Below are 26067 nucleotides of genomic sequence, written 5' to 3'. Positions count from 1 at the left end.
TTTTCAGCTAGAAAGTAGAAAGGAAAAGATATCAAAACCTGTATATTGTAAACCGGTTCAAACAGTCGCAACTCACAATTTATAGCCATTAGTTCACATCCTTTACGAATGTACCTTGATTGAAGGTGCAGATAGAAGAGCTTTGGATCCGAATCTAACAAACCCGGGTGGTATTACCTTCAAAGCAAAATTTGAGTGTTAGTGATGTTGTGTTTCGCGTTAGGTTGTGTGATCCTCAGGTTTCATTCCGGGGCAGTAATCCCAAGTCCTATACTCAAATTTCTTACTGATGAGAGAATTTGCTTTGTCGATTTTTTCTGTTTTTAGTTATGACCATTTTTTTTTTCTGTTTGCAACGGAACGATACTCTTTCTTCTATTCCAGACCAATCTTTTGTTCTTAAAGATTGTCCTCCTTGCACCTATTGTAATGCAAGGCGATTCCAATATGAACCACCTGGATTTTATTGCTCATCTGGTCAAGTTGTTTTGGTGTCTAATGAAATGCCTTCACTCTTGAAACAATTGTTTTGTGAGAAAGATGAAGTGTCACGTCATTTTCAAGCATGTGTTAGAACGTATAACAACACATTTGCATTTACTTCATTAGGCATACACAACTACGACAAACAATTATCTAGGAGGAATAAAGGGATCTATACATTTAAAGTTCAAGGACAAATGTATCATTTTATCAATGATTTGGTGCCAGGGGACCAACCTCCTAAAAACTTGCAATTGTATTTCTTTGATACTGACCATGAGGTTGAGAATAGAATCAAAGGGGCAGAACGAATGGATGCAAGTGTTGTTGAAAACCTTATTGACGTACTTAGAAGCAATCCGTATTCACAGTTCTTCAGAAATCTCAAAGATATATCAAGTCTTGATGATTATAATATTCTGATTCGTTCAAATGCAAGTCTAGATCAACGTGTTTACAACATGCCTACCTCTTCTCAAGTTGCAGCAATTTGGGTAGATGAACAAGATGGTAGTGGTCAGAACAATCGTGATATTAGAGTTTTTGCAAAAACTGGCCAATCACATTCTGTGAAATACTATTACGGTTGTTATGATCCCTTGCAATATCCCCTGTTGTTCCCCTACGGAGAGAGTGGTTGGCACGAGGGAATATCTAAGGTTCCTAAATCTTATCAAAATAATTATTCTATTTGTGAAGGTATTCTCCAGCCTCGGGGGTTTTCTTCAATACAAGCTTTGTTAAACAAAGAGAACGAAAACTTTGTTGGTCAGAGCAAGCGGAACACTGTTTCATGCAGAGAATATTATGCTTATCGTTTTCAAATTCGACCAAACGATCAATCTATGCTCCTACATTCAGGAAAACTCTTTCAACAATTCATTGTTGACACCTATATCAAAATTGAGACACAAAGATTGGACTATTTTCGAACACAGCAGCGTGATGTTCGAATAGAAAGTATGCAAGGATTAGCGGATAGCATTGCATGTGGGGAAACAAATGCATCAAATGTGGGACGCAGAGTAATTTTACCGGTATCTTTCATTGGAGGCCCACGAGATATGCGTAAAAGATATATGAATGCTATGACATTGGTTCAACGGTATGGTAAGCCAGATATTTTTTTGACAATGACGTGTAACCCAAATTGGCCTGAGATTAAAAATTCGCTTCAATATTGTGATGAATCTCAAAATAGGCCTGATTTGATTTCAAGAGTGTTTCGTGCTAAGTTGGAAGAATTGAAAGTTGACCTCCTAAAGAAAAAACTTTTTGGAGTGGTGATAGCATACACTTATGTGATTGAATTCCAAAAGCGTGGCCTCCCACATGCTCATTTCTTATTAATCTTAGGGAAAACCCACAAATTTTACTCGGGTAGGGATGTTGATGCAATTGTTAGTGCAGAAATACCTGACGCAGTTCAAAACCCTTCTTTGCACTCTTTAGTGGCAAAACACATGATACATGGACCGTGTGGTCCTCTGAATCCTCAAAATCCATGTATGGTTGAAAATTCCGGTGTTTCACTTTGCAAAAGTAAATATCCCAAGAGATTTTCTGATGCAACAGTTTTGGGAGAGAATTCATATCCTACTTATAAGCGCAGGGACAATTCAAGGTTTGTTACCGTTCATGGCCACCAATTGGACAACAAATGGGTGATACCATATAACTCATATTTGTTATCTAAATTTGATTGTCATATCAATGTTGAAGTTTGTGCAACTATTAAGTGCGTAAAGTACATATACAAGTATATATATAAAGGTCATGATAGAGTTGCATTTAATTTATCTTCTGGAGAAGAGATCATTGACTTTGATGAAATAAAAGAATACCAAAATGCAAGATGGGTATCACCTCCTGAAGCTGCATGGAGAATATATGGGTTTAGCCTTGCTGAAATAAAACCATGCGTAGTAGACTTGCAGATTCATTTGGAGAACTACCAGTACATGAGGTTTGATGGAAAACAAGCTTTGAGTGATCTTGTGGATAATCAACTTAGCTCAAAGACGATGTTAACACAATTTTTTTTCATGAATACGACTAATGAAACAGCTAAGAGATTGAACTTATTGTATGCTGAGTTTCCTGAGTACTTTGTTTGGTCAAACAAAGATAAACACTGGTATCCAAGGCAAAGAGGGGAAGTTGTAGGGCGGCTGGTAAGTGTTAATCCCATTGAAGGAGAGAGATATTATTTGAGAATGTTGTTGATGAATGTCAGGGCACCAAAATCATATGAACACTTAAAAATGGTTGGTGAATCTATGACTACAACTTTTAGAGAAGCGGCAGAGAAATTGGGATTGTTGCAGAGTGATCGGGTGATAGATCAATGTCTGTAGGAAGCTATGTGTTGGCAAATGCCTACAAGTTTTCGAAGGTTATTTGCTACGATGTTGGTCTTTTGTGATATTCCATCTCCCCGTGGTTTGTGGATAAAATACAAGGAACATCTTTGTGAAGACCTAATTTCCTCATCTGTGAATATAATTGATGCTGAAAATAAGTGTCTCCATATGATAAGTGATGTACTTGAATCTTTGGGGAAAAATATCAATGACTTTGCGTTAGTTTCTTATTATATTGGCCTTACAAAACAACAAAGAATACACAAAGAAATACAAGCAGAAAAGAATTTGTTGCCAAATGAAGCTGATTTACTTGCTATTACGAAGTTGAATCAAAGTCAACGAGCAGCCTTTGACACTATAATTGCGCGGGTTTACTCAAGTTCTGGAGGAGTATTCTTTGTTGATGGCCCTGGGGGAACTGGCAAAACGTTTCTATACAAGTGCCTTTTGGCTAAAGTGAGATCAAACCATGACATTGCACTTGCAACTGCAACATCTGGTGTAGCTGCATCTCTTTTACCAGGAGGCCGAACAGCTCATTCTCGATTTAAAATACCAATTAATGGAGATGATAAATTTGTATGCAATATCGGGAAACAAAGTGCCGAAGCCGCACTTCTTAGAGAGTGCAAGTTGATTCTATGGGACGAAGCAACAATGGCAAATCGTAGAGACATAGAAAATGTTGAAACAACTTTGAGAGATATCACAAATTGTGACAAAATCTTTGGTGGCAAAGTTGTAGTCTTTGGAGGTGATTTTCGCCAGACGTTACCTGTAATAAGATCGGGAAGCAAAAGGGATTTCATAGAAGCAAGTTTGGTAAAATCCAGGAAAATTTGGTTAGTGGTTGAGAGATTGGTTTTGACAGAAAACATGCGTGCTAAAGAAGATCCATCTTTTTGCGAATACTTAATGCGCGTGGGCAATGGACAGAAAAATATGTTGTTGACAATTCAATTGAAATTCCAAAAACATTCCTTGTCCCATATACAAATGAATTACAGTCTTATAATTCATTAATTGACATAGTTTTCCCAGATTTAATGAACTTCAGTTGTGATCCTTATCCACTCATGAAGAGAGGTATATTGACACCAAAGAATGAATATGTGGATGAAATTAACAACACCTTAATTGCTAGATTTCCTGGAGAGGAAAAATATTATGTCAGTTATGATGAGTTGTTGGATTCTACTTCCCCCCATGATTTTGCTGACTTCTTGCATACTATCTCGGTACCTGGTCTACCTCCTCACAAGTTGATCCTAAAAAAGAATTGCCCTGTAATGTTGCTGAGGAATATTAATCCTGCAGAAGGACTATGTAATGGTACACGGTTAATATGCGATGACTTTCGTGATCATGTTATACGTTGTGTCATTGCTTCTGGGGAACACTTCGGTAAACATGTTTTCATACCAAGGATCCCACTTGAAGCCTCAAAGGATGAAAAATGCTCAATCCCATTTAAACGCCACCAGTTCCCAATCAAAGTGTGTTTTGCAATGACAATAAATAAGGCACATGGGCAAACATTTGATTTTGTAGGGATTTATTTGAGACAACCAGTATTTTCTCACGGTCAATTATATGTAGCCTTATCAAGAGCCAAAAAAGCAGATTGTGTAAAGATGTTAATTTGCAATAATCATCGGGATACAAGTTCTACAAATGTCACCGATAACATTGTTTATGAAGAAATTCTGACTGAAGCCTGTCTGCCAAACAATTTATCCTACTAGGTTATTTCTTAAACTATTATTTCTCCACACTGCCACTATTTTTGAGCATAACTAAAACTCTGCAGTCTATTTAAATGTGCCAGAACTACTGCTATGGATCCAATATTTATAGTATAGTAGATTGACTAAATTAAGCTTTAAAGCATATACTATATGTTTTCCTTTGATTTACAGTGGTTAAATTACTGTATACACTATTGGATCCTGAACACCTTTTTTGTTCCTTCTTATAGCTTTATGCAGAGTCCTTGGCACGCTTTCAATCAGGGTCTCCATATATCTATCCTATGTATGGACTGGGAGAATTGCCTCAGGTTTGTGTCCATTATTTGTTTTAAACCTTAACGCGTCTGTTAAAAAATAAATAAAATACTCTCTCCATCCAAATCATTTGTGACTTTGTCCCGTTAACTATTTCAGTGTTACTTTTTTTAAAATAGTGATCATAATATAATAAAAATTTGTAATTTGTTTAGCTTCTTTTGATATGTGTATACGTTTTTCAGGCATTTGCACGTCTTAGTGCAGTTTATGGTGGGACATACATGCTAAACAAGCCTCAGTGTAAGGTAAACCCATAGGAAAATTGGCTGAATTCACAATCTATCATATGCTTAGCAAGCCCTAATATGGGGAAGAGAAAATTTCAATTTTGGTCCACTGACTATTGGGGTTGTGTTAATTGCAACACTTGACTTTCAAAAACGTTAATTTAGTATCTTAACTATGTAATTTCTATCAATTTTGGTCACGCCGGTCAAATTACCGGCGAATTGTGACCGAAAAATCTTAACTCATTTAAATAAAAAGGGCAAAAGTGTAATTTCATGTTATTTAAACCTCTTTTGAGCTTCCTTCTCTTCTCCGACATTCTTTCCCTCCTCGTCGCCGGCGCCTTCGTTTGCTTATGGAGGTCCATTTCTAATTCGTTTGTTTTGGGTACTATTATTAATTGTGCGTCGTTGCAATTCGATCGGTTGATGTTTTCTAATGATTTGTTTTATCAATGCATGCCTAAAACAGTAAAGCCTATTTGCAGAAAACCAGCATGCCACATATACACTCAATCTTTTTACTAAATCCTTCGCGAAGAGCCGTTCTCCAGAAATCGCCGCCGAGGAAAAATAAAAAATTATCAACCTCATAGAGCCGCCGGAAGCGCACAAGGTGGGAAAAACTCAAAATGAAATGGGAACATGAAAAGCAGCTTCAACCATGTCTCATCGAAGATGTTCAATTCCCGTTCCTACACCAACATCATGTTAACGTCGAGGAGGTTTCGAACACTTGCCTAACAGGATGCTATCCAGGAGGTTTCGAAACACTTGCCTTGAGATCGATTAAGGCTTGGATATGATTCGTTGATTTCAGTCTAATGCTATATATGCAAGGTTATATGATTTGGGAGCTAGAAAGGTGGTGATGTTTGAGATTGGGCCGATCGGTTGCATTCCGTTATTCACGAAGAAATCTAAACCCACAAATGAGACGTGTGTTGTGGATTACAACCAGCTTGCGATGATGTTCAACGAGCAGCTTGACGCCATGCTTAAAAATCTTACCACCACCCTCGACGACTCTCAATTTATACTCGGTCATTGTCACTGGCTTGGCTACGACATCGCCATAAACCCGGCTGCGTATGGTAAATCAATGAATCTCAACTCTGTTTGAGGTTGATAAAGACCGATGGAGAAGAAGAACCCGCCGTTTAAATAAAAGCTCAACTCTGCGTGCTTCTTCGCGCAGACCCCCCCCCCCCCCCCCCCCCCCCTCCTCCTTTTAGTTAGTCTTTGAATAAAATTCACATGGAGCCGCCGAGAGATGTAGAAAGTGAAACCGCCCGCCGACGAGAGGGATGTCGGAGAAGAGGAGCACGGATGCGGTTGATGAAAAGATGAAAAGAGAAGAAGAACAGATGCGCCTGGAAGAAGCACGATGGAGAAGAAGAACAGAGAAGATGAAAAGACCAACATGCCCTCATTATTTTACTATTAAAATTTTTCCGGTCATAATTCGCCGAAAATTTGATCGGCGTGTCCAAAATGGATAGAAATTGCATAGTTAAGGTACTAAATTAACGTTTTTGAAAGTCACGTGTTGCAATTAACACAACTCCAATAGTCAGTGGACCAAAATTGAAATTTTCTCTATGGGGAATCTAGATTGATGTTTGTTATACTCATCATTCTCATGTTGACCCATAAGCTTGTAGTTCCAACTTTTTATGTGGTATAGTATAAAAGTTTTTGAAAAAACAAATTTAAACTTTACCTGCTCTACCCTGAGTCTGCTGGTCTGCCTCCTCATTTGAAGATTCAAAGTTTAAAAGCCTCAGTGTTTAAACATTTCATTGTACCCAAAGTTTCCATAAATAAGCAACTTTTTGGACTATAGATAGAGTTCGACGACAGTGGAACAGCCTATGGTGTGACCTCTGAAGGAGAAACAGCTAAATGCAAGATAGTTGTTTGTGATCCAACCTATTTAACTGATAAGGTACTTATCAGAAATCTAATTAGTATGGTTCCTAGGGTATTATATTAACAGAAATCTGCTGCCAAAACTGTTCAACATTCCACCTCCAAATGTTAGTTTTGGTTCATAATCCAGATTGCATGTTACAGGTCCATAAGGTTGGAAAAGTTGCTCGTGCAGTATGCATAATGAGCCATCCTATCCCTGACACAAACGACTCCCATTCTGCTCAGGTTATTCTGCCACAGAAACAACTTGGTCACAAATCAGACATGTGTGTTTCCTAAATCTCCCAACTTGCCTATTTTTTTTTTAATTGTGAGAATTTTGGATAATATATGCATGTATTACACACACAGACACATTCTGGAAACTGAACTGAATTTCCAACCACTCTCTTCTCATGAATGTATGTACACAACCACAGGTACTTGTTCTGCTGCTCTTATACTCACAATGTTGCCCCCAAAGGCAAAGATATAGCCTTTGTGTCGACAGAAGCTGAAACTGATGATCCAGAAACAGAATTGAAGCCTGTCGGGATACAAGTTCTACAAATGTCACCGATAACATTGTTTATCAAGAAATTCTGACTGAAGCCTGTCGGTCAAACAATTTACCCTACTAGGTTATTTCTTAAACTATTATTTCTCCGCATTGCCACTATTTTTTAGCATAACTAAAACTCTGCAGTCTATTTAAATGTGCCTGCTATGGACCCAATATTTATAGTATAGTAGATAATAATAATAATAATAATAATAATAATAATAATAATAATAATAATAATAATAATAATAATAATTATTATTATTATTATTATTATTATTATTATTAAAACCTGATTACCATCAATGAGGTTGCTGTAGTACTTTATTTCTTTGTTGGTATGTGTTTTCAACAGTGAATAAATTATATGATCTGGAGTCTACAATTTATTTGTCATTATGTGAGAAAACTTTGCTTTAGATTAAGTTTAACAAGAAGAGTTAATATGAACATTAGAGCGACAACCCTGAATTGGCATCTGGTGGAAATGATAATAGACTATGCACTTAATGCTTGCTTTATGTTTAATTACCTCAAAAAGGAAAAAAAAAAAAAAAGAAAAAAGAATGGCTCTTGATTGAATCTTTTCTTGGATAGCTTTTTGTATGGAACAACCATTCAACAGAACCTGTGCTAAAATATTGTGAGCACACTGCTGCTGTAAAAGCAATTGCATGGTCACCCATCTTCATGGACTTCTTGCTTCTGGTGGTGGCACAGCTGACCGATGCATTCGTTTCTGGAGTACTGCCACTAATACTCATTTGAATTGCATGGACACTGGTAGCCAGGTGATAAGCTTATCATTAATTAGGTTTATCAATATTGTGGGAAATATTTTTTTGTTAATTTGCTTATGCATATGTTGGTATTCTGTTACTAAGATTCTGTTTGTTCTCATTCTATATTTAGCATTTCCCTATGAAGTAGCAATTCTTCAAATTTATTTTATCTCTTGCTGCTGAGATCTTTATGGATTCTTAACTTATGAAAGTAATGTTTTGGGTTGAAAATAAGCTCGTGCAAGAGAAGTTGGAGAGATATAAATAAAAGTTTACTTACCTTGAGCCGTGTCATATATGGATTGGTTTAGCATTTTGTTCACATTGCTTACAGGTCTGTGCCGTACATCTTTTGTAGCATATAAAATGAATTTCTCTTTTTTATTTGGGTCATCTTCTTTTGCCTTGTACAGGGACAGTAAGTTTACAAGGCTTTTGCCGGACTCCTTAGGAGGAAAACAAAAGCTTGTATCATTGCAACAATTTCATCATTTGCTAATTGTCTAGAAGAAACCTTAAGAACATTGGACTATGCATACCGTGGTAAAAACATTAAAAATAAGCCAGAGGTTCATGTTGCTATCTCTTCAACTCCTTAACTTCTAATTAAATTAATTTTCTGTAATTTACTAAGTAGTGATTATCTTCTCAGGTAAATCAAAAGATGTCCAAAACCATGCTGCTTAAAGATCTATACCAAGAAATAAAAAGGATGAAACAAGGTATGTAAGTGCACTTAAATTTCTCTGTGAAATGATGAATACTGAAATCACTTTCTTCATGATTTACCAACTAGATGTTCGAGCTGCGGGGGAGAAGTATGGGGTTTATATTCCACAAGAAAGATTTTAGCAAGATGAAGCTGAAAAGAAGGTATGTGTTTTATGACCTTGGTTCTGAAATTGTCTTTAATACAGTGAGTCAATATCTATAGAAATGACAAATGAGTTTGGTTTTTTAGAAGTTAGTTTCTGATAGATATATTATCTATATAAAGTAAGTAAAAAATATGATAACTTGCTTTATATATCTTTCTCTGGTTCATTCTTGAATCGATTAATTGTTTTGGATGGAAGAATGCCTTTCACATCATAGTAGTAGCTATGTTTCTGCAATGACTTTCTTTGCTTCCCAATTTATATTGAGCCTTTAGATTAACAGTTGTACTTTGCAGGCAAAGAATGAGAAGATTGAGCAGATGAAGAATGATCTGGATGTTGGATGTTAGTGAGAAAGTAGAATCAAATATTTATTTATTGTTATTGTTATTGTTTTTCATATATGTGCACTTTATTTAACATTAACTTCACCTTACAGGAAGATTCCAATCTTTCTGAAACTCAGGCAACAAGGTTAGCAGGCAACACTTCATAATCTGGGACTTCTACAAATAATCAAACTGAGAGATGAAAACGATAACACGGTTGTTATAGGTCGAAATATTGTATTGAAGAGTAATGAAACCATGATGCCTTGATTTTTGAAAGTTTTATAATTGTAGTTGGGACCTGTCATTTTGTTGAATGTTGGTTTTATTAGTATTCACAACTATGTCATTATTGTAGTTATTTATAGATAAATTGCCAACATTAATCAGACATTTAATAGTGAAATAAGAGGATGTTGTGTTCGGTTTGTGATATAAATATTATTTGGAATTGGTGGATGGTTGACAAGTTGAAATGCTTAATATATATGTCGTCTTCGGCATTAAATTGAGTGGTACGAGTTTGTACGTAGCCTCCAAAGTAAGTAATAGATATAGTAGTATGTCGTTTTGACATTTCGTTTTTGGCTTTTGTAATCACATGATTTGATGAAAAACTCGATTCATATTAGGTAAATTATTATGTGAACTCGGCTCCACCTTACCTTGCAAGGTGGAGTCAGGTTCAAATATTCACAATTTACCTACTAAATGTTTAGAGGTTATGAGACTGAAACTCCTTGTGAATTGAAAATCATCTTATACAAAAGATTTTAATAGAAAACTATGAATTTTGAACATTATTATGTGTGCTTGTACATGTACAAGGAAGCCTAAACATTTGATCACTTACACTTTGAGGGAGGCCCATTGCGATCAAACAATTGTTTCCTTAATTCCAGACAGAAATGGTATCCACAACTCCAAATTCTAGAAAAGCATAAATTAGCACTTTTGAGGAAAAGAAAGAGACGTCACAACTACACTTAACTTGGTTATATATATATATATATATATATATATATATATATATATATATATATTTATTTATTTATTTATTTTGAAGAGAAAAACTTAATGAATTAACTCAGAGGAAATACAATGTGGGCAGCACGATTCGCAGATCGCCTAGCAAAACAGAAGTGTACATCATGCATAGAAGATGCAATTTCTTTTATATCATCAATTATTAAAGAAAAAACAGAATTGAAAGAGTCTGAACATAAAGCATGGTAAACCAACTGCGAGTAAGTCTCAACATCGACCTCCCCCATTCCGGTTCCTTTTAGCCAGCTCAAAGCTTCACACACACAAACCGCCTCCGCCTCTTTTACGCCATAATTTCCTTCCACTTATTTGTGAATTGTCCTGTGATAGCCTCTTTTTGGATTGGTTTCGGTCTGCCTGCTGTTCACCATAGTCATGGTAATGTTGTTGAATGGATTTTTGGTTCATTAGCTGCATTGAATGTGGATAAGAGGGATCAATTTGTTATTATTTGCTGGGGATTATGGGGGAGTAGGAATGCAAAAGTGTGGAATGGGATACCTTTTGCATGTGATATTATGGCTCAACATTCCTTTAATTACCTTGTCAGTTGGAAGATGGCAAATGAAGGGAATAATCCAGAATGCCGTGCGGATGTGGTCTTGGAAAATTGGACACCGCCAGTACCTGGTTCTATATTTATTTATCTTCCTTTATTACACAAAAACAACTGATAAAAATACAAAATCCTACACAGCCACTTGCAATATACAAATCCTTATAAAATTAGTAGAAACTGATCTTACTTCAAAAGAAAAACATACAAATCCTTATAAAATTGTAACATTAACGTCTTAATAAAACTCTAACCCATAAATTCTTATAGAATTAAAACTACACCATTAGACTAATTTCGAATATTAAAATCTTAATGGAACTCTAACCCAAATCCTTATATATTAAAATCTTAATGGAACTCTAACCCAAATCCTTATATATTAAAATCTTAATGGAACTCTAACCCAAATCCTTATAGAATTATAACTACATCATTAGTCTATATATTAAGTCATTGCCCAGTGGTTAGAAGTACAAACCTAAATTATTCTACAACACAACATCACGGAAGAATTTTGCATCTGATCAGGCACAACAACTTTTTACAAGTATGTTCCTCCCAACCTCCATTAACCTATAACTTCTCCAACCCCGTATCTGTTGAGCATCCCCGCCACATCGCACCGGCGACCAACCACCTTTGCTTACTGACCTCACGCCATTCTTCACCACCTCACCACCACTCACCACAACGCCTTCCAAAAGAAGAGGAACTGGAGACTTAAACATCGTCTCTGCTGTGCCTTTTTCTTTTTTCTTTCTTCCTTTGTGTCGCCTTTTGTCCTTAGCATATTTAATATATTAAGCCCTGATTTCTTTCTTCCTTTTGTGTCGCTTTTTGTCCTAATAAGTATATTTAATACATTAAGCCCTAATTTCTTTCTTCCTTTGTATTGCCTTTTGCCTAAATATATTTAATATATTAAGCTCTAATCTTTGTTTGCTCTCCTTATATCCCGTATTTAGTTTTAACCATACCAGACCTTATAATTACAAATATTAATAATATGTGAATTATTACACCAATTATTTTAACATATTCATAATTCTTATTTGATAGTTTGTGTTTTCTTTCAACTTTATTTGATACTCATGATTCTTATTTGATTCTTATTTGGTATCTCATGTTTTCATTCTCATCCTTACCTAATCTATGAATTCATATTATCTTTACTCTATAATTTATGCATTTGAATTTAAAGTATATTATGTGATGTTTTCAAAAACATAGTATATTATGTGATAACATTTTTTTTTAAAAGTATTATATGATAACATTGTTTATGAACCATGGAACCAGGATATTAGACATGGAAAAAGAACTCAAGTTAATTGATATTGATACGCAAACAAAGAATTGGAGTTCTAAAGTTCGTGTCATCAAGAAAAATGAACTAAACTTTGCTATTGCAACAAAGGGGAAAAAGTACATGCTCATTGTCCTTGAAGATGAAAGTGTAAGTAATTCATAAAATATTATCTCTCTTATTATTATTATTATTATTATTATTAATCAAATGCATAATTATAAATGATATATTTAAATGTAGGGAACTCGAGTTCAAGCTACAGTGTTTGATAATGACATTTCAATGTATGATATGGTTTTAAAACCAAACTCATGGTACAGTATTTCAAATGCCTTTGTCAGACCCGGGCGATCTGAATTCAAAGTTGTAGATCAAAAATACAACTACACTTGGATTCTAAATGCTAAGACCAGAATCCACGCAATTGATAATGTTGACACCACACTGGCTCCAATTGAACAAGTTTATACACCATTCGATGAGTTTTATCAATGCATGAAAACTTCTACAGAAATGTGTAAGTTTATTTTTTTCTATATCATTATAACAATATCTATTCTAACCATATATATTCTAAATTATTTATCTTCATCCTCTATTGACAGCAATCGTTATTGACAAGCTACCAAAAGAATTTGTCTCAACAGCTAATGGAAATCAAAAAATCAATGACTTCATTCTTGTGGATGAAAAGTAAGTCTCCCAGTCCATTTATACTCTTAAATTATATATACTTACGAGATATAGTTCCATAAGTTATATTGCCTTTAAAATACCCAATGTTAAAATTAAAAAAAAAAACAGGTTGAAGCCAATCATATTAACTACTTGAGGAGGATTTGTTGATAAAGAGGGTATTCAAATAACTCAAGAAATTGAAGCAGGAAACTACCCTGTAATATCTTTGGATTACATCGCAGTGGTTCACTTTAAAGGTAAATCATATTTCATTATTAATAAGATTTAAAATGTATAAATTTTTTATTTAAATACCTAATCTTATATTATCTCATTCCTGGAATAAACTAGGCATTTCTCTATCCACAAGAACTCATTCAACAATACTGGTTGAACCAAAGGTACCTAGAGCAGAACACCTAAAGAATGGTATACTTCTATACTTGTAATTATTTATGTACATGCGAAATATATCATTATCTTGTGTAGCTATATTGAAAAACACATTATTACAAATGTCTATGTAGGGCGAAAGAACATCGTGACACACTTGATGCATTGAAAAGATGCCGAGACTACAACAATGCTGCAATCAAACTTGCAAATCCAGAAAAAGAAGAAATAAAAAAAATATCCACCGTTTCACCATCAATTAATCCCGTAAGTAAAATACTTATTGAGCATTCTTTAAATATATTTACTCAAAACTAATATAAATTAATAATCACTTTCATTTTATAGTCTCGACCTGCTTGGATTAAGGGCAAAATCAGCATTAACCTTGACAACAACAGCACTTGGTATATAGGATGTAGCCATTGTTTAAAAAAGGTTTATGCACAAAGTGACCAGCAATTTAACTGTATGCATTGTGGTGAAAAGAGAGCGGTGGGTACTCCAAGGTTAATATCAATTCAACAAACCAATTTAACAAAAAATACACACACACACACACACACACAAGATTAAATACTATACTCATGCATACCAATTCCAAAAATACGAACTACAAAATGCACAGGTGCAAATTGGATGTGGAAATTGTTGATGAAACTGGGCACATTGCGGCGTCAGTATTCGAACTACTTGCAGAGTCATTGTTGTTACATTCAAGTAAACAAGTTATGGAACTAGAACAAGAGGTACTATTCATGAACCTTCTACAAATATATTAATATTTCGTTTAATTCTATCCACATGAGAATATATGACACACATCTCACAATGAATGGAACATGTAGGGGAAAAAACTACCACTCCTAAATATCAATAAGCGCCTACAAGATCAAGAGTTCGTTGTACAACTAAGATCTCAGGCATATACGCAACAAGGCAGATCCACTTCTTCCTACAGTATAATCTCATTGCATGATGCTTCCCACTATGATATTACAACTAACACAATTGAGCATGGCGCACTACCAAATCAAAAGAAGAGGATGTGTACTGAAGGTGAAGATCAAGAGAATGACAATGCCTCCCTCAAGAGAATTAAGAAAGCTTAGAGAAATTTATTAAACCAAATGTAGATTTTATTTAGACTATTATTTTTAGATTTAGACTAGCATTATTTACACTATTATTTTTAGACTAGCATTATTTACACTATTATTTTTAGACTATGTATTTAGAAAATTACAATCAATTATTTTAGTGACAATTATAATCAATCATAATTGCATTATCTTACATTCGTAAGTTTAGATTATCTATTTAAATAAGCAAATTCAACATTTGATTATCTATATGTATGACCATATGACCAACTCTAATATAATCTTGCATGGATATACTTAAAGTACTTATATAAAAATATAAATATTGGGCATTATCTCAATCGCGCAATGCGCGTGAAAAACTAGTACTTAATATGTGAGACATGTTATTCAGATTCATTTTAGATACATTAGTTTCATTTTATACATTATAAATACGGAATTAATAATGCACCGCCGTTTGTGTTTCTTTTTACTTAACAAAAAGATGACGTTTTTTTTTTTTTTACCATGTCCACCATATAACAATTGAGTTGCTGGCAGAAATTAAAATGTATTTATTTATTTTAACTTTATGGATAATGTGTTGTTATAGAGATATGCTCTAGTGAGGTAAAAAAGCAAAGTATTATCTTCAATTCGTTCTATTTTATTATGTGCTGATTCGATTAATGGGGTTTGATGAAGTTATTTTTTATTTAATTTTTCATAATATTAAATTTAATACTAGTATATAAAATTTATTTATATATTTAGAAACTATATTAAAAGTACTATCAAATACAAAAAAAAAAAATTAAAAATAATTAAAATACTAAAAAAAAAAAAAGCAAATAAGAAAAAGTTACATTGTTTTGACTTATGAATAATAAATATGACAGGTAAATTGAAATATAAGGAATAATTTTTTTTGGAGTAAATACCAATTTTGGCCTCACAAGTATTAGTAAAATGATAGTTTTGGTCCACATGTTTAATTTCTATCAAATTTTCATCCACGACTATTATTTTCGTACCAGTTTTCATCCGACTATTGTTTTAATGCCAAGATTAATCACACTGGTCACCCTCATTTAAGATATGCCGAATATGAAATTATTAAGGATATTTTTGTCATTTTCAAATTAAGATCTCAATTTGAGCATGAATATAGAGATTTAAACACTAAGATCGATCTCAATTCATAGTTCTTCTTCTAAAGTTAAGGTAGGATGAAGAGAACTGTGAATTATGATCGATCTTAGGACTTAAATCTCATTATTCATGCTCAAATTGTGATCTTAAGTTGAAAATGACGAAAATACCCTTACAAATTTTAGATTTCGGCATGTCTTAAACGAATTAGTGATCGACGTGATGAATTTTGTCACTAAAATAATAATCATGGATGAAAATTGGTACTAAAACAATATTCATGAATGAAAATTGGTAGGAATTAAATATGTGGATCAAAACTGTAATACTCATGGGATCAAAATTGGTATATGCTCAATTTTTTTGCTATTTAAATTGGCAATGACATATAGTTTCCATATTTATCAATTCCGTAAGATATAGTTATATTCTTAAAAGATACTCCGTATCAATTAATGACTATAATCTAGTAGCCCAGAAAGAAATTTTGCTATCTTACCATAATAGATCATTATATTCATAAAATTCCAAAAATGTACAATTATTTATTTTCATACATATTCCAAAAAAAAAAAGAGGTTGAGTTGTCAATAATTCTTGTCAAACCTTATTAGGAGAATCATACACATATAACACGATGGAGATACTAATTGTATTGGATTATTCTTTTCTAAATTAGATTATTAAATCACTCTTTTTAAACCCTTCATGGACAATAATGAAAATATAAAAGATATTTCTTTATTAATTATCTACACTTGTAATAGCACATTATTTGTTTCTATATTAATCGATTTCTTAATATTTCAACCTGGGCACCTGGCCACAACCACATTAAATTAGTTTCCTAATAATGATTAATTACTGACTTCAACCTAATAGCCAAAAAAACAAATTTTCTATTTTACCATAATAGATCATTCATAGCAATTTGTAAAAAGAAAAATTATATTTATTTTCATTATTATATGTGAATTGGTTCACCCCACAACAAATTATTGAAAGATGAAGTTCTATTTCACCTTCTAAATTTACCTTCTAATAATGCTCACATCTTGATGTGATATATATATATATATATATATATATATATATATATATATATATATATATATATATATATATATATATATATATATATATATATATATATATATATATTATTGATTTTTTCATAAATTAGTTGACCTACAACTTGTTAAAATATGAATAAATTAAACTTAATAATCAAAGAAACAAATAAATGAATTTGTGTCATATTATGATGCAAAATTAAGAGGTAAATTTTGAAAGTGAAAATAGCATCACTCTTAATTTAAAAAAAAATAAAAATAAATCAGTTAGTAATCAAACAAAAGAACAATTCAAAAAAAAAAAAATTGAAATGAAAAGTCATATAAACCTAATGAATTGAAAGTCAATAGCCTTATTAGGTTCGTATCATTATCATATCAATCGGTTTAAATGATTTGTCAATTAAGGACAAACTTTTTAAGGAAAATGGATCATTACTATAAATGAAAATATTATCTAAATCATCCATCCAAAATTTATCTACTTTTCATCACATCTCTTACACTATATAAATCAATACAATCTTTAAAAAATTGTAAAATACAAGAAAGAAATGCTAAGTACTTCCACATATTCTCTTCTTTCAAACCATGGAAAGAAACTAATAAGATTTGCTTAAATTGCATCTTACAAATGGAGAAAGAAGGGTATATGTTGAAGAAGCTTGACGAGCTCGCCATCCTCTGTAGAAAAGAGGCAACTGCAATAATGTATTGCTGTTTTTAGCAAGAGCCATTTGAGCAGCCATCTATTGAAGAGATGCAATAGACCGTTGTAAGGTTTAGGAGCGTATCAAATGTGGGACAAACCCAACAGATGGTGAACCATGAAAGCTTCGTTCAAGAAAAGGTACACTCGACTTCTCAAATTGAAGAAGGATAATAAAGAAAAGGATATGAGTGCATAGATTGATGTATCAGGTCTTATAAATAGAACATATCTCTTTGATGAGTTTTGAGGATATGAACTATTTAAGATTGGTACATGCATATGGCTGAAATTGATAGCAGGCTTGAGGCTTGAGGCAATTAAGAAAGATTCCTCATCCTGTGCATCGATTTTAGTTCCAACACCACCACCAGGCCGTTCCCCTACCCCTACACTAACTCTTGCTGTTTTTCTTAGCCCATCTTTTGTTTGTTTGTTTTTTTTTTTTGGCAAAATTTTCCTCAAAGCATGACTAGCCTAGCTAAACTCTAGGAATAGTAATTTGGTGGCTCCTACAAATGTGTTTTCCCAGGAAAACAATCAACGCAATGTGTGTATGTAGACTCCCGTGTTTCTCAATTTTAATCTTGGAATGGTTTGAGACTATGAGAGTTGAACTCATTTTATGAGCATGATAAATAACAATAATCAAAATGATCCAACTTAGGCACGATCTAGAAGATCAAGGAATCTTCGATATTTCTACTTAGCTACCATATAGTTCTTCTACAACTCTAATGTTGTTCATTGTAGTATTGCTAGTCTTTCTTGTTGAATTTTGATGCATACGGTATTGCTCAATTTGAAAAAGTATGCAACCTATAGATGCATTGAGTAATACTCTATACATCAAAATTCAAAAAGAAAGACTAGCAATACTATAGTGAACAACATTAGAGTTGTGGAACTATATGGTAGCAAGATAAGTAGAAATATTGAAGATTCCTTAATCTACTAGGTCGTGCCTAAGTTGGATCATTTTGATTACTGTTATTCATCATGCTCATAAAATGAACCTAACTCTCATAGTCCCACACCATTCCAGGATTAAAATTGAGAAACATGGGAGTCTACATACTCATATCGCCTTGATATATAGTTTTTCTGGGAAAACATGTGTGTAAGAGCCGCCAAATTGATAGTCCTAGAGTTTAGGCATGTCATGCTTTGAGAAAAACTCTGCCAAAGAACAAAAGTTTGTCCAAGAACATGAGCAAGAGTTAGTGTAGGGGTAAGGGCTAAAGCCCAATATATAGTGGTGTTGGAACTAAAGTTGATGCTGAGGTTGAGGAATTTTTCATAATTGCCTCAACCTTGCTATCAATTTTAGCCGAACGTATGTTTGTAACCTAGCCTATGTAGTTCATATTCTTAAAATCTAATACATCAATGGACTCTATCTCTTTTTTATTTATTGTCTTTCTTTTGGTTTAGAAGTCGAGTCCTCAATTTCTGCATTCTCTTTTAAATGAAGCTTTCATGGCTCACCATTTGTCGGATTTGTCTCACATTAGTTTAGCTCCTAACCTAGTAATAGTTTGTTTCATTCCTTCACTATATAGCCATACAATTGGCTAGCTCTTATTCAAAAGAGTATTACTCCTCTATTATTGCAATTGCTTCTACACAGTAAATGATGGTGAAATATATCCTTAATTTGTATCCACCTATTTCACCCTAATTTATCCTTAATTTGTAAAAACTCTAAACATAAAAGCTGTAGAGTATTATTATAGCTTTCTATGAACACTTGAATCACCTCAATTGAATTTCATATGTGAGAGATATAACAAAAATACTCTCAGCATGTCGCAAGGTACGTGCAATGGTGTACCTGGGCTATGTCAGATTCTTTCTATTTTTCGACTTTGATTTGTCTTGAATCTTTGAAAGCTGTCAACACGAAAGGTGTAAGGGACTTGGATTTTCATTGACACTTCAATCACCTCAATTAGACTCCGTATGAAAGAGATATGACAAAAGTTCTCTCTTAGAATGTCACAAAATAACATATTATGTCATATGTGCTCAGGAATTCATAAAACTCAAATATTAATAAATTGAGCACCATATTTCACCATACTAAATGAGATACAAGTATAAATATTAATTCTTGTTCAGTCGACTCTAGCTTCCATGCCAGTTTACACCATGTAGGCCTTCTCCCTTCCCACGAGGATCTGTAAGGCTCAGAATAACAAGGATCTGTGGGTCAAAATTAACTGCTCTAACAAGGAGTTGATAAATGACGGGACGACTTGGGGGGTCAAATTCTCCTATACTCTATGGGGGCTCTGTAAGGCTCAGCATAACAAGGTTTTTAATGATACTGTTAATAATGATAAGGATGTGATTGATAAAGCGGTTGTGCTTGCTAAGGAAGCTATGGGACTCCTTGTCAGAAGAAATACGAGGCATGGGGGTAGAGCCTTGTGGGTAGCTAGGGTGGTCTCCCTCAAGTGAATGGTGGGTGAAACTCAATACAGATGGGGCTATGAAAAGTATAACGAACAGAGCCAGAGCCAGTGGACTCTTCCGGGACTTCAAAGGAAGTTGGATTGTGGGTTTTGTTGTTAATATTGGGGTTATAGATAGTTTCCTTGCTGAATTGTGGGGCCTAAAGGATGGTCTACGGCTTGGTAAGGAGAGGGGGTTCCGGAGGTTGGTTGTTGAATTGGATTCTGAAGCGGCGGTGAATGTGATGGGTGAGAATTACGAAGTTAATGGCTTTTCCATTACCCTCATTTATGATTGCAAGTTTCTAGCTTATAGCTTTGAGGAGGTGATGTTCACACATGTGATGAGGGAAGGCAATAAATGTGTGGACTTTCTGACAAATCTTGGTCAGACTAAGGATATGGTACAACTGTCTTAGAAGGTCCCCCCGAAGACATCTTGGGGCTCCTTTCGACTGATGCCAATAGTGCTAGCTAGGTCTAGAAGGGTCAGTTAATGCCCACCCTGGGCGGGAGCTTTCTCACAAAAAAAAATAAAATAAAATAAAAATGATATTAGAAATAAGTGCAATTAAGCACTTATCATATACTACTGTTTAACTTTGCAACTTCTTAATTGGTTTAATATTAATTATCTATAATTTAATCATAAATTAATTAATTAATTAATTTTTTTTTTTTTTGTAAATATTTTACTTTGTTTTGGCAACCGTTTCAAAGTGCACTTGATTTATAAATCTCGGTAACAATTAGTAAAAGAATTTTAATATTTGTAAATTTAGTATTAACTAAAAAAATTCTGGTAGATCTTCGATTTCATGCTAATCTGAGCATACTCATCAATCAATCATATAATACATCATTAGAGCGCAGCTAATTGCACTTTTAGTTCTCTATTGTCAATTTGTCATATTTTGTCTTACTTTTAAATTTAGTTTGATTTTATTTATGACTTTTATTTGTTTGTCACAATTTGTTCATGTTTAAGTTTTAGTCATTTAACCATTTAATGAAGATGATTAACATGTAATTTCATTATCATTTAATTAAAAGATTTTTTGAGTGATTGAGGAAAATTATTATGCGTAGGGAAAATAGTTCAAGTAGTAAAATGATATGTTACACATCTTTGTTGAATGTAAAATGACTAACATTTAAATGTATGACTTTTTTATTTTTTTTAGTATTACTTACTCTGTTACAATATAGTATCTGTTTATAGTTACTTTCTCAACATTAACCCCACTGAGACTCAAACTCATGACATCCCATTTGGTAAAGCCACTTCATGCCACTAGACCATCCATAAGGTCATTGGCATTTAAATATATGACTAATTGTGGAAAAATAAATGAGAGCCAAGACTGTAATAGAACAAAAATAAAAGAGTATAACTAATGGGGCAATACCAGAATGGTTAATGTCTAAAAGTTAATTTTCTTTAAAATAACTTTTGATATGTGATAAGAATATTGACTAATAAGAGTGTTTAATGCTGAACATAGAGGGTATTTCAATTCAAAATTTGTAAAATGAAGTTATGCAATTTGATTATATTTTAATTTGTTTGAAACAAATTATTTATGTTCACTCATTGTTATTTAAACCAAATTATATTTTTAATTTCGTAGATGTCAATCTAAAGAGCTTTACTGTTTTAAAAGCATACATTTTAAAAAAAATTAAATTCCATTATATTACTGTACAATTTATTAAGATAAAGTACAAATAAATCATCAAATTATTTGAAAATTAGCAATTAAGCCAACCAATTAAAAAAAAAAACTCAAAATTCATACACGAACCTATAAATATTTTGTATTATTATTGAATGTTACTTGTGAATAGTGAAAATTGCCTCCCTTTTTCTCCATGCGTGGATCTATTTATACATATTTTAGCCTTATAGCCTACGAGGAATATTGCTCCCCTAACACTCCTAACAGGACCAAGCGAAGGATGGGGGACATGTCCAATATACCAATCACTGAAAAATTTGGGTAAGTAGGGATTCCTATTCTCCAAAAAAAGGGTAAGCAAGAACCACTTTTCTTACATCCTCGATAACGTGAAAAGGAAGCTGAATAAGTGAAAGCCGACTCCTTAAGCTTAGCAGGTCGACGGGTCCTTATCCAATCTGCCATCGCAACTGTCCTGGTCTGCACCATGCAAACAGTGGCGCTCCCGGTATGTACTTGTTATGACATTGATAAGATTTGCAGGGACTTTCTTTGGGGCTCCAACGAAATTAAAAGAAAAATCCACTCGCTCAATTGAAGGAAAGTTTACAGGCCTAGGGAGCAAGGTGGGCTGGGTCTTAGGATGGCTAAAGAGTTTAACCTGGCCCTCCTAACTAAACTTGTGTGGCAAACCCTCAACAACCCGGATAAGATCTGGCCGGGTTAATGCCATGAAACAAAAGTATATCCAAGATGACAACTTCTTCACCACCCGCATCCCATCGAATGCCTCATGGACCTAGAAGAGTATTATCAAAGGACGCTCAGTCATTGAGACCGGGGCCGATGGCTGGTTGAAAATGGTGATTCGCTGGATTTTTTGTCGGACTGGTGGGTCAGCAACAAACCCCTCGGCCTCGAAATGAATGTCGATATCCCCGACAATCTCTGCAACAAAAATGTTAGTGATTTTATCACCCAAAATCGCACTTGGGATGTGGGTTGCTTGCTCGGTTTCCTGCCTTCCGACCTAGTTAACAAAATTCGGGCCACCCCAATACCCGTCGATGAATCAACCAACGATCGACTAGTCTGGCCAGACAACACCACAGGTACGTTCTCTGTTCACTTAGCTTATAACAACATTGCAGGTACCTCCTTTGATGACGAAAGCTAGGGTTGGGTGTGGAAGATGAATTGTATAGAGAAGGTTGAAACCTTCCTCTGGCTCCTGTTGAAAGGCAAGCTGCTCACTGGAGTAGAGAGGAGGATTAGGTCTTTGACAACAGACGCCTCATGTAAGCGGTGCCCAGACGAAGAGGAGTCGGTAGATCACATCTTCAGGAAATGTCCTTTCGCCGAGGAATGCTGGGAAGCTGCAAGGAACCACGGTGGTGCAGCCCTGGACACTCTCAGACCAACAAGTTCCTGGATTAAGAATAGCTGCACGAGCAAGATCAGGTTGGAGGAGGATACACCCTGGAATATAACATTCGTCTACATCCTCTAGCTGAACTGGAAAGCAAGAAATGGTATGATCTTCGATAATAAAACTGGTTCTCCCGTTAGCATAATAAAGACGGCAATATCCATGGCAAAGGAGGCCAGACAGCTTATAGTAATGCATGCAGGCGTGTCTCAAGGATGTTGGAAGTGGATCAAGTGGGCACCCCCTCAATCGGGTTGATTGGCTGAAACTCAACTCCGACGGAGCCATGAAGGCCAACACGGGGATCGCAAGTGCTGGGAGTCTCATTCGAGATGAACACGGTCGTTGGGTTAAGAGTTTCTCAACAAAAGTGGGGGCTACAGATAGCTTCTCAGTAGAGCTGTGGGGCTTAAGGGAGGGTCTATGGCTCTGTTTGAGAGAATGGTTTGATAAAATATGGGTAGAAATTGACTCTACGACAGTGGTTGCAATCATGAATAGGGGGATCTACAGGGAAGAGATAGTCGTGACTTTAGTCAAAGATTGTTTCGATCTCATTAGCAAGCTCAGCATGATTAGAATTTCTCGCAAACTTTGGGCATAATATTGATGGGGGGATCCTCGTTCTAGATTCGCCTTCGATGGATCTTAATGCTTTACTTGATGCCGATACTCGTAATAGGCCGGTTAGAATTTCTCATATTATGAGAAACTTTGGGCATAATATTGATGGGGGGATCCTCGTTCTAGATTCGCCTTCGATGGATCTTAATGCTTTACTTGATGCCGATACTCGTAATAGGCCGGTTCCAAGGATCAGTTAATGCCTTCTCTTGAGGGAATCACTTCAATTGAGGCTCGAACCTATCACCTCCCACTCAGGGGAGCAACCAAGTACCATAAAACCACAAAGTCCTTGGTATTAGGAATCCTTGTTACATTGTGAATAATAAGCTCTAATCCTACTAGATTAGGAATAATGAGTCTAATCCTTATTACATTATGAATAATAAGCTTAATCCTTATTAAGCTCCTAAGTGGCTCCGTCCTGTGTATCCTTCTTGGGCAAATTATGCTGTGGAACCGTGTGCACCATGCATGGTGCACACATAATTAGATTCATAATTTCTATACTATAGATTCATAATTATTGAACTCTATATTCACAATTACAAAACTCTATGTTCATAATTTTAAATGTTCATATTCCCAATTGTTGAACTCTATATTCACAAATCACAGAACTATATGTTCACAATTTGATAACTATACAGTTTAGAAATTATGAATCTACAATACAGAAATTATAAATCTACAGTACATATATTATGAATCTACAGTATAGAAATTATGAATCTACAGTTTAGAAATTATGAATTTAGAGTATAGAAATTATGAATCTATAGTATAGAAATTATGAATCAAATTCCGTGTGCACATTGCATGGTGCACACGGTTCCACAGTATAACGCTCCCCTTCTTGAGCTTCCTTGATCCAGTACAGTTACTTTGTTGGACTAGTCCATGTGATTCAAGCCGAGTATACCATCCATCACTCATTATGATGTTTGTTTACCGACTTTTGTTATCTTACTATTGAATTCAAAACATTTATTATTTACAAAACTCATTATTCTTTTACTCTTGATCTAGCCAATCCATATGATTCAGGCCAAATTATATATGAAATATATTCGGCGTGTACAGATGATGTATGTTTTTATGTTGGATCTCAGCCCTCCAAAGCGCACTCCCAACATTTTATAGTGGGAACCAATACGGCTGCAGCAACAATAGTATGGAAAATCAAGAACCCATAAGCTATGAGAAAAGTTCAATTGGAAGTCAGGCAACTCATGAATGGGAAAGAGAAAGTCAGTACAATCAATCTTCCCAAATTTTAGTACTTGAAACTGGTGATCAAAGAAAGGCAGCCAATAGAGTTTCTTAAGGTTTGGTTTTGCTTAATCTTGGGTGACAAAAAAAAAAAAAAAAAAACAACAACAACAACAACGTAATTGTGACTATTTTCTAAGTTCGTAGTTAAAATTAGAGTTTTTAAATTTGGTGGCTTAATTGTTACTTTGTATTTCTCAAATAGTTAATTAGATGGTTTGTTTTAAATTTCTTTTAATTTGACTCAATGAACAACTATTTCATATACCATAATATTATATAATATTTCAATTATTTTTTAATGTTATTAGATATCTTATATATAAATGTATTATAATACATACATCGCATGGACTTACTACTTGTATACAAGAATCACTTAAATATTGCCAGTATTCGAAAAACAAAAAAGAAAAAAAAAAACACCATTACAGTCTAAGTCTCTAAGACGTCTTGAGAACTGGGAATTAGGGAAATGAAACAATTGAAAAACAGTGAAATTTTAGGAGGTCCTACCGGGAGTTGAACCCAGGTTGCTGGATTCAAAGTCCAGAGTGCTAACCACTACACCATAGAACCACCACGTTCTAGTATTACTTATTTAACATTTAATTCCGGTTTAAATTACATATTTAAGCTGTGAGGAAATGTTCTTGAGTTTGGTTATGCTATGATGCAAAAAGCTAACTGATGATAAATTGATAAGTAATAAAGCATCACTAATCTTCATGTGCTTTACTTTTCTCTCACAATAATACTATTAAAATGATACAAATACTCTATTTTTGGTACATCTAAAGTTCAAAATTTCAGTTTTTGACTCTTTTTTTTTTTTTTTTTTTTTTTTTTTGTAAAAAAAAAAAAAAATTCTAATTTATAATTTATGTTAATAAACTAGAAGGCTTTTGACAATAATGTACAATTGAGAGCACTGCAACTATATTTTCCCTTTAATTTCTTTCCCTCTTTTGGTACACAATGGAAATAAAATA

The 26067-nt window shown here is 34.1% G+C and overlaps 2 protein-coding genes, 2 long non-coding RNA genes and 1 other non-coding gene across 5 annotated transcripts; 4 read left to right on the top strand and 1 right to left on the bottom strand.

Moving 5' to 3' along the window:
* Positions 1 to 680: 680 nt before the first annotated feature.
* Positions 681 to 2840, top strand: LOC109159430. Its single transcript, XM_019307542.1, has one exon. It carries the CDS (start codon positions 681 to 683, stop codon positions 2838 to 2840), a length of 2160 nt encoding a protein of 719 aa, XP_019163087.1.
* A 51-nt stretch (positions 2841 to 2891) lies between these two features.
* LOC109159429 (ATP-dependent DNA helicase RRM3-like) lies at positions 2892 to 4594 on the top strand. Its single transcript, XM_019307541.1, has 2 exons — positions 2892 to 3691; positions 3907 to 4594. Exons 1-2 carry the CDS (start codon positions 2892 to 2894, stop codon positions 4592 to 4594), a joined length of 1488 nt encoding a protein of 495 aa, XP_019163086.1.
* A 2421-nt stretch (positions 4595 to 7015) lies between these two features.
* LOC109159360 lies at positions 7016 to 7539 on the top strand. Its single transcript, XR_002050545.1, has 3 exons — positions 7016 to 7093; positions 7222 to 7346; positions 7500 to 7539. It is a non-coding gene; the product is annotated as an uncharacterized LOC109159360 (long non-coding RNA).
* A 6244-nt stretch (positions 7540 to 13783) lies between these two features.
* On the top strand, positions 13784 to 14278 carry LOC109159361. Its single transcript, XR_002050546.1, has 3 exons — positions 13784 to 13863; positions 13945 to 14105; positions 14225 to 14278. It is a non-coding gene; the product is annotated as an uncharacterized LOC109159361 (long non-coding RNA).
* An 11304-nt stretch (positions 14279 to 25582) lies between these two features.
* TRNAQ-UUG lies at positions 25583 to 25654 on the bottom strand. Its single transcript has one exon. It is a non-coding gene; the product is annotated as a tRNA-Gln (tRNA).
* Between the last annotated feature and the right edge of the window lie 413 nt (positions 25655 to 26067).

This window comes from Ipomoea nil, unplaced genomic scaffold (assembly GCF_001879475.1).
Source record: "Ipomoea nil cultivar Tokyo-kokei standard unplaced genomic scaffold, Asagao_1.1 scaffold2827, whole genome shotgun sequence".
In the NCBI taxonomy this organism is placed as follows: Eukaryota; Viridiplantae; Streptophyta; class Magnoliopsida; order Solanales; family Convolvulaceae; genus Ipomoea; species Ipomoea nil.
The sequence above is the reverse complement of the archived record's forward strand: the minus strand, read 5'-3'. Positions and strand labels throughout refer to the sequence as shown.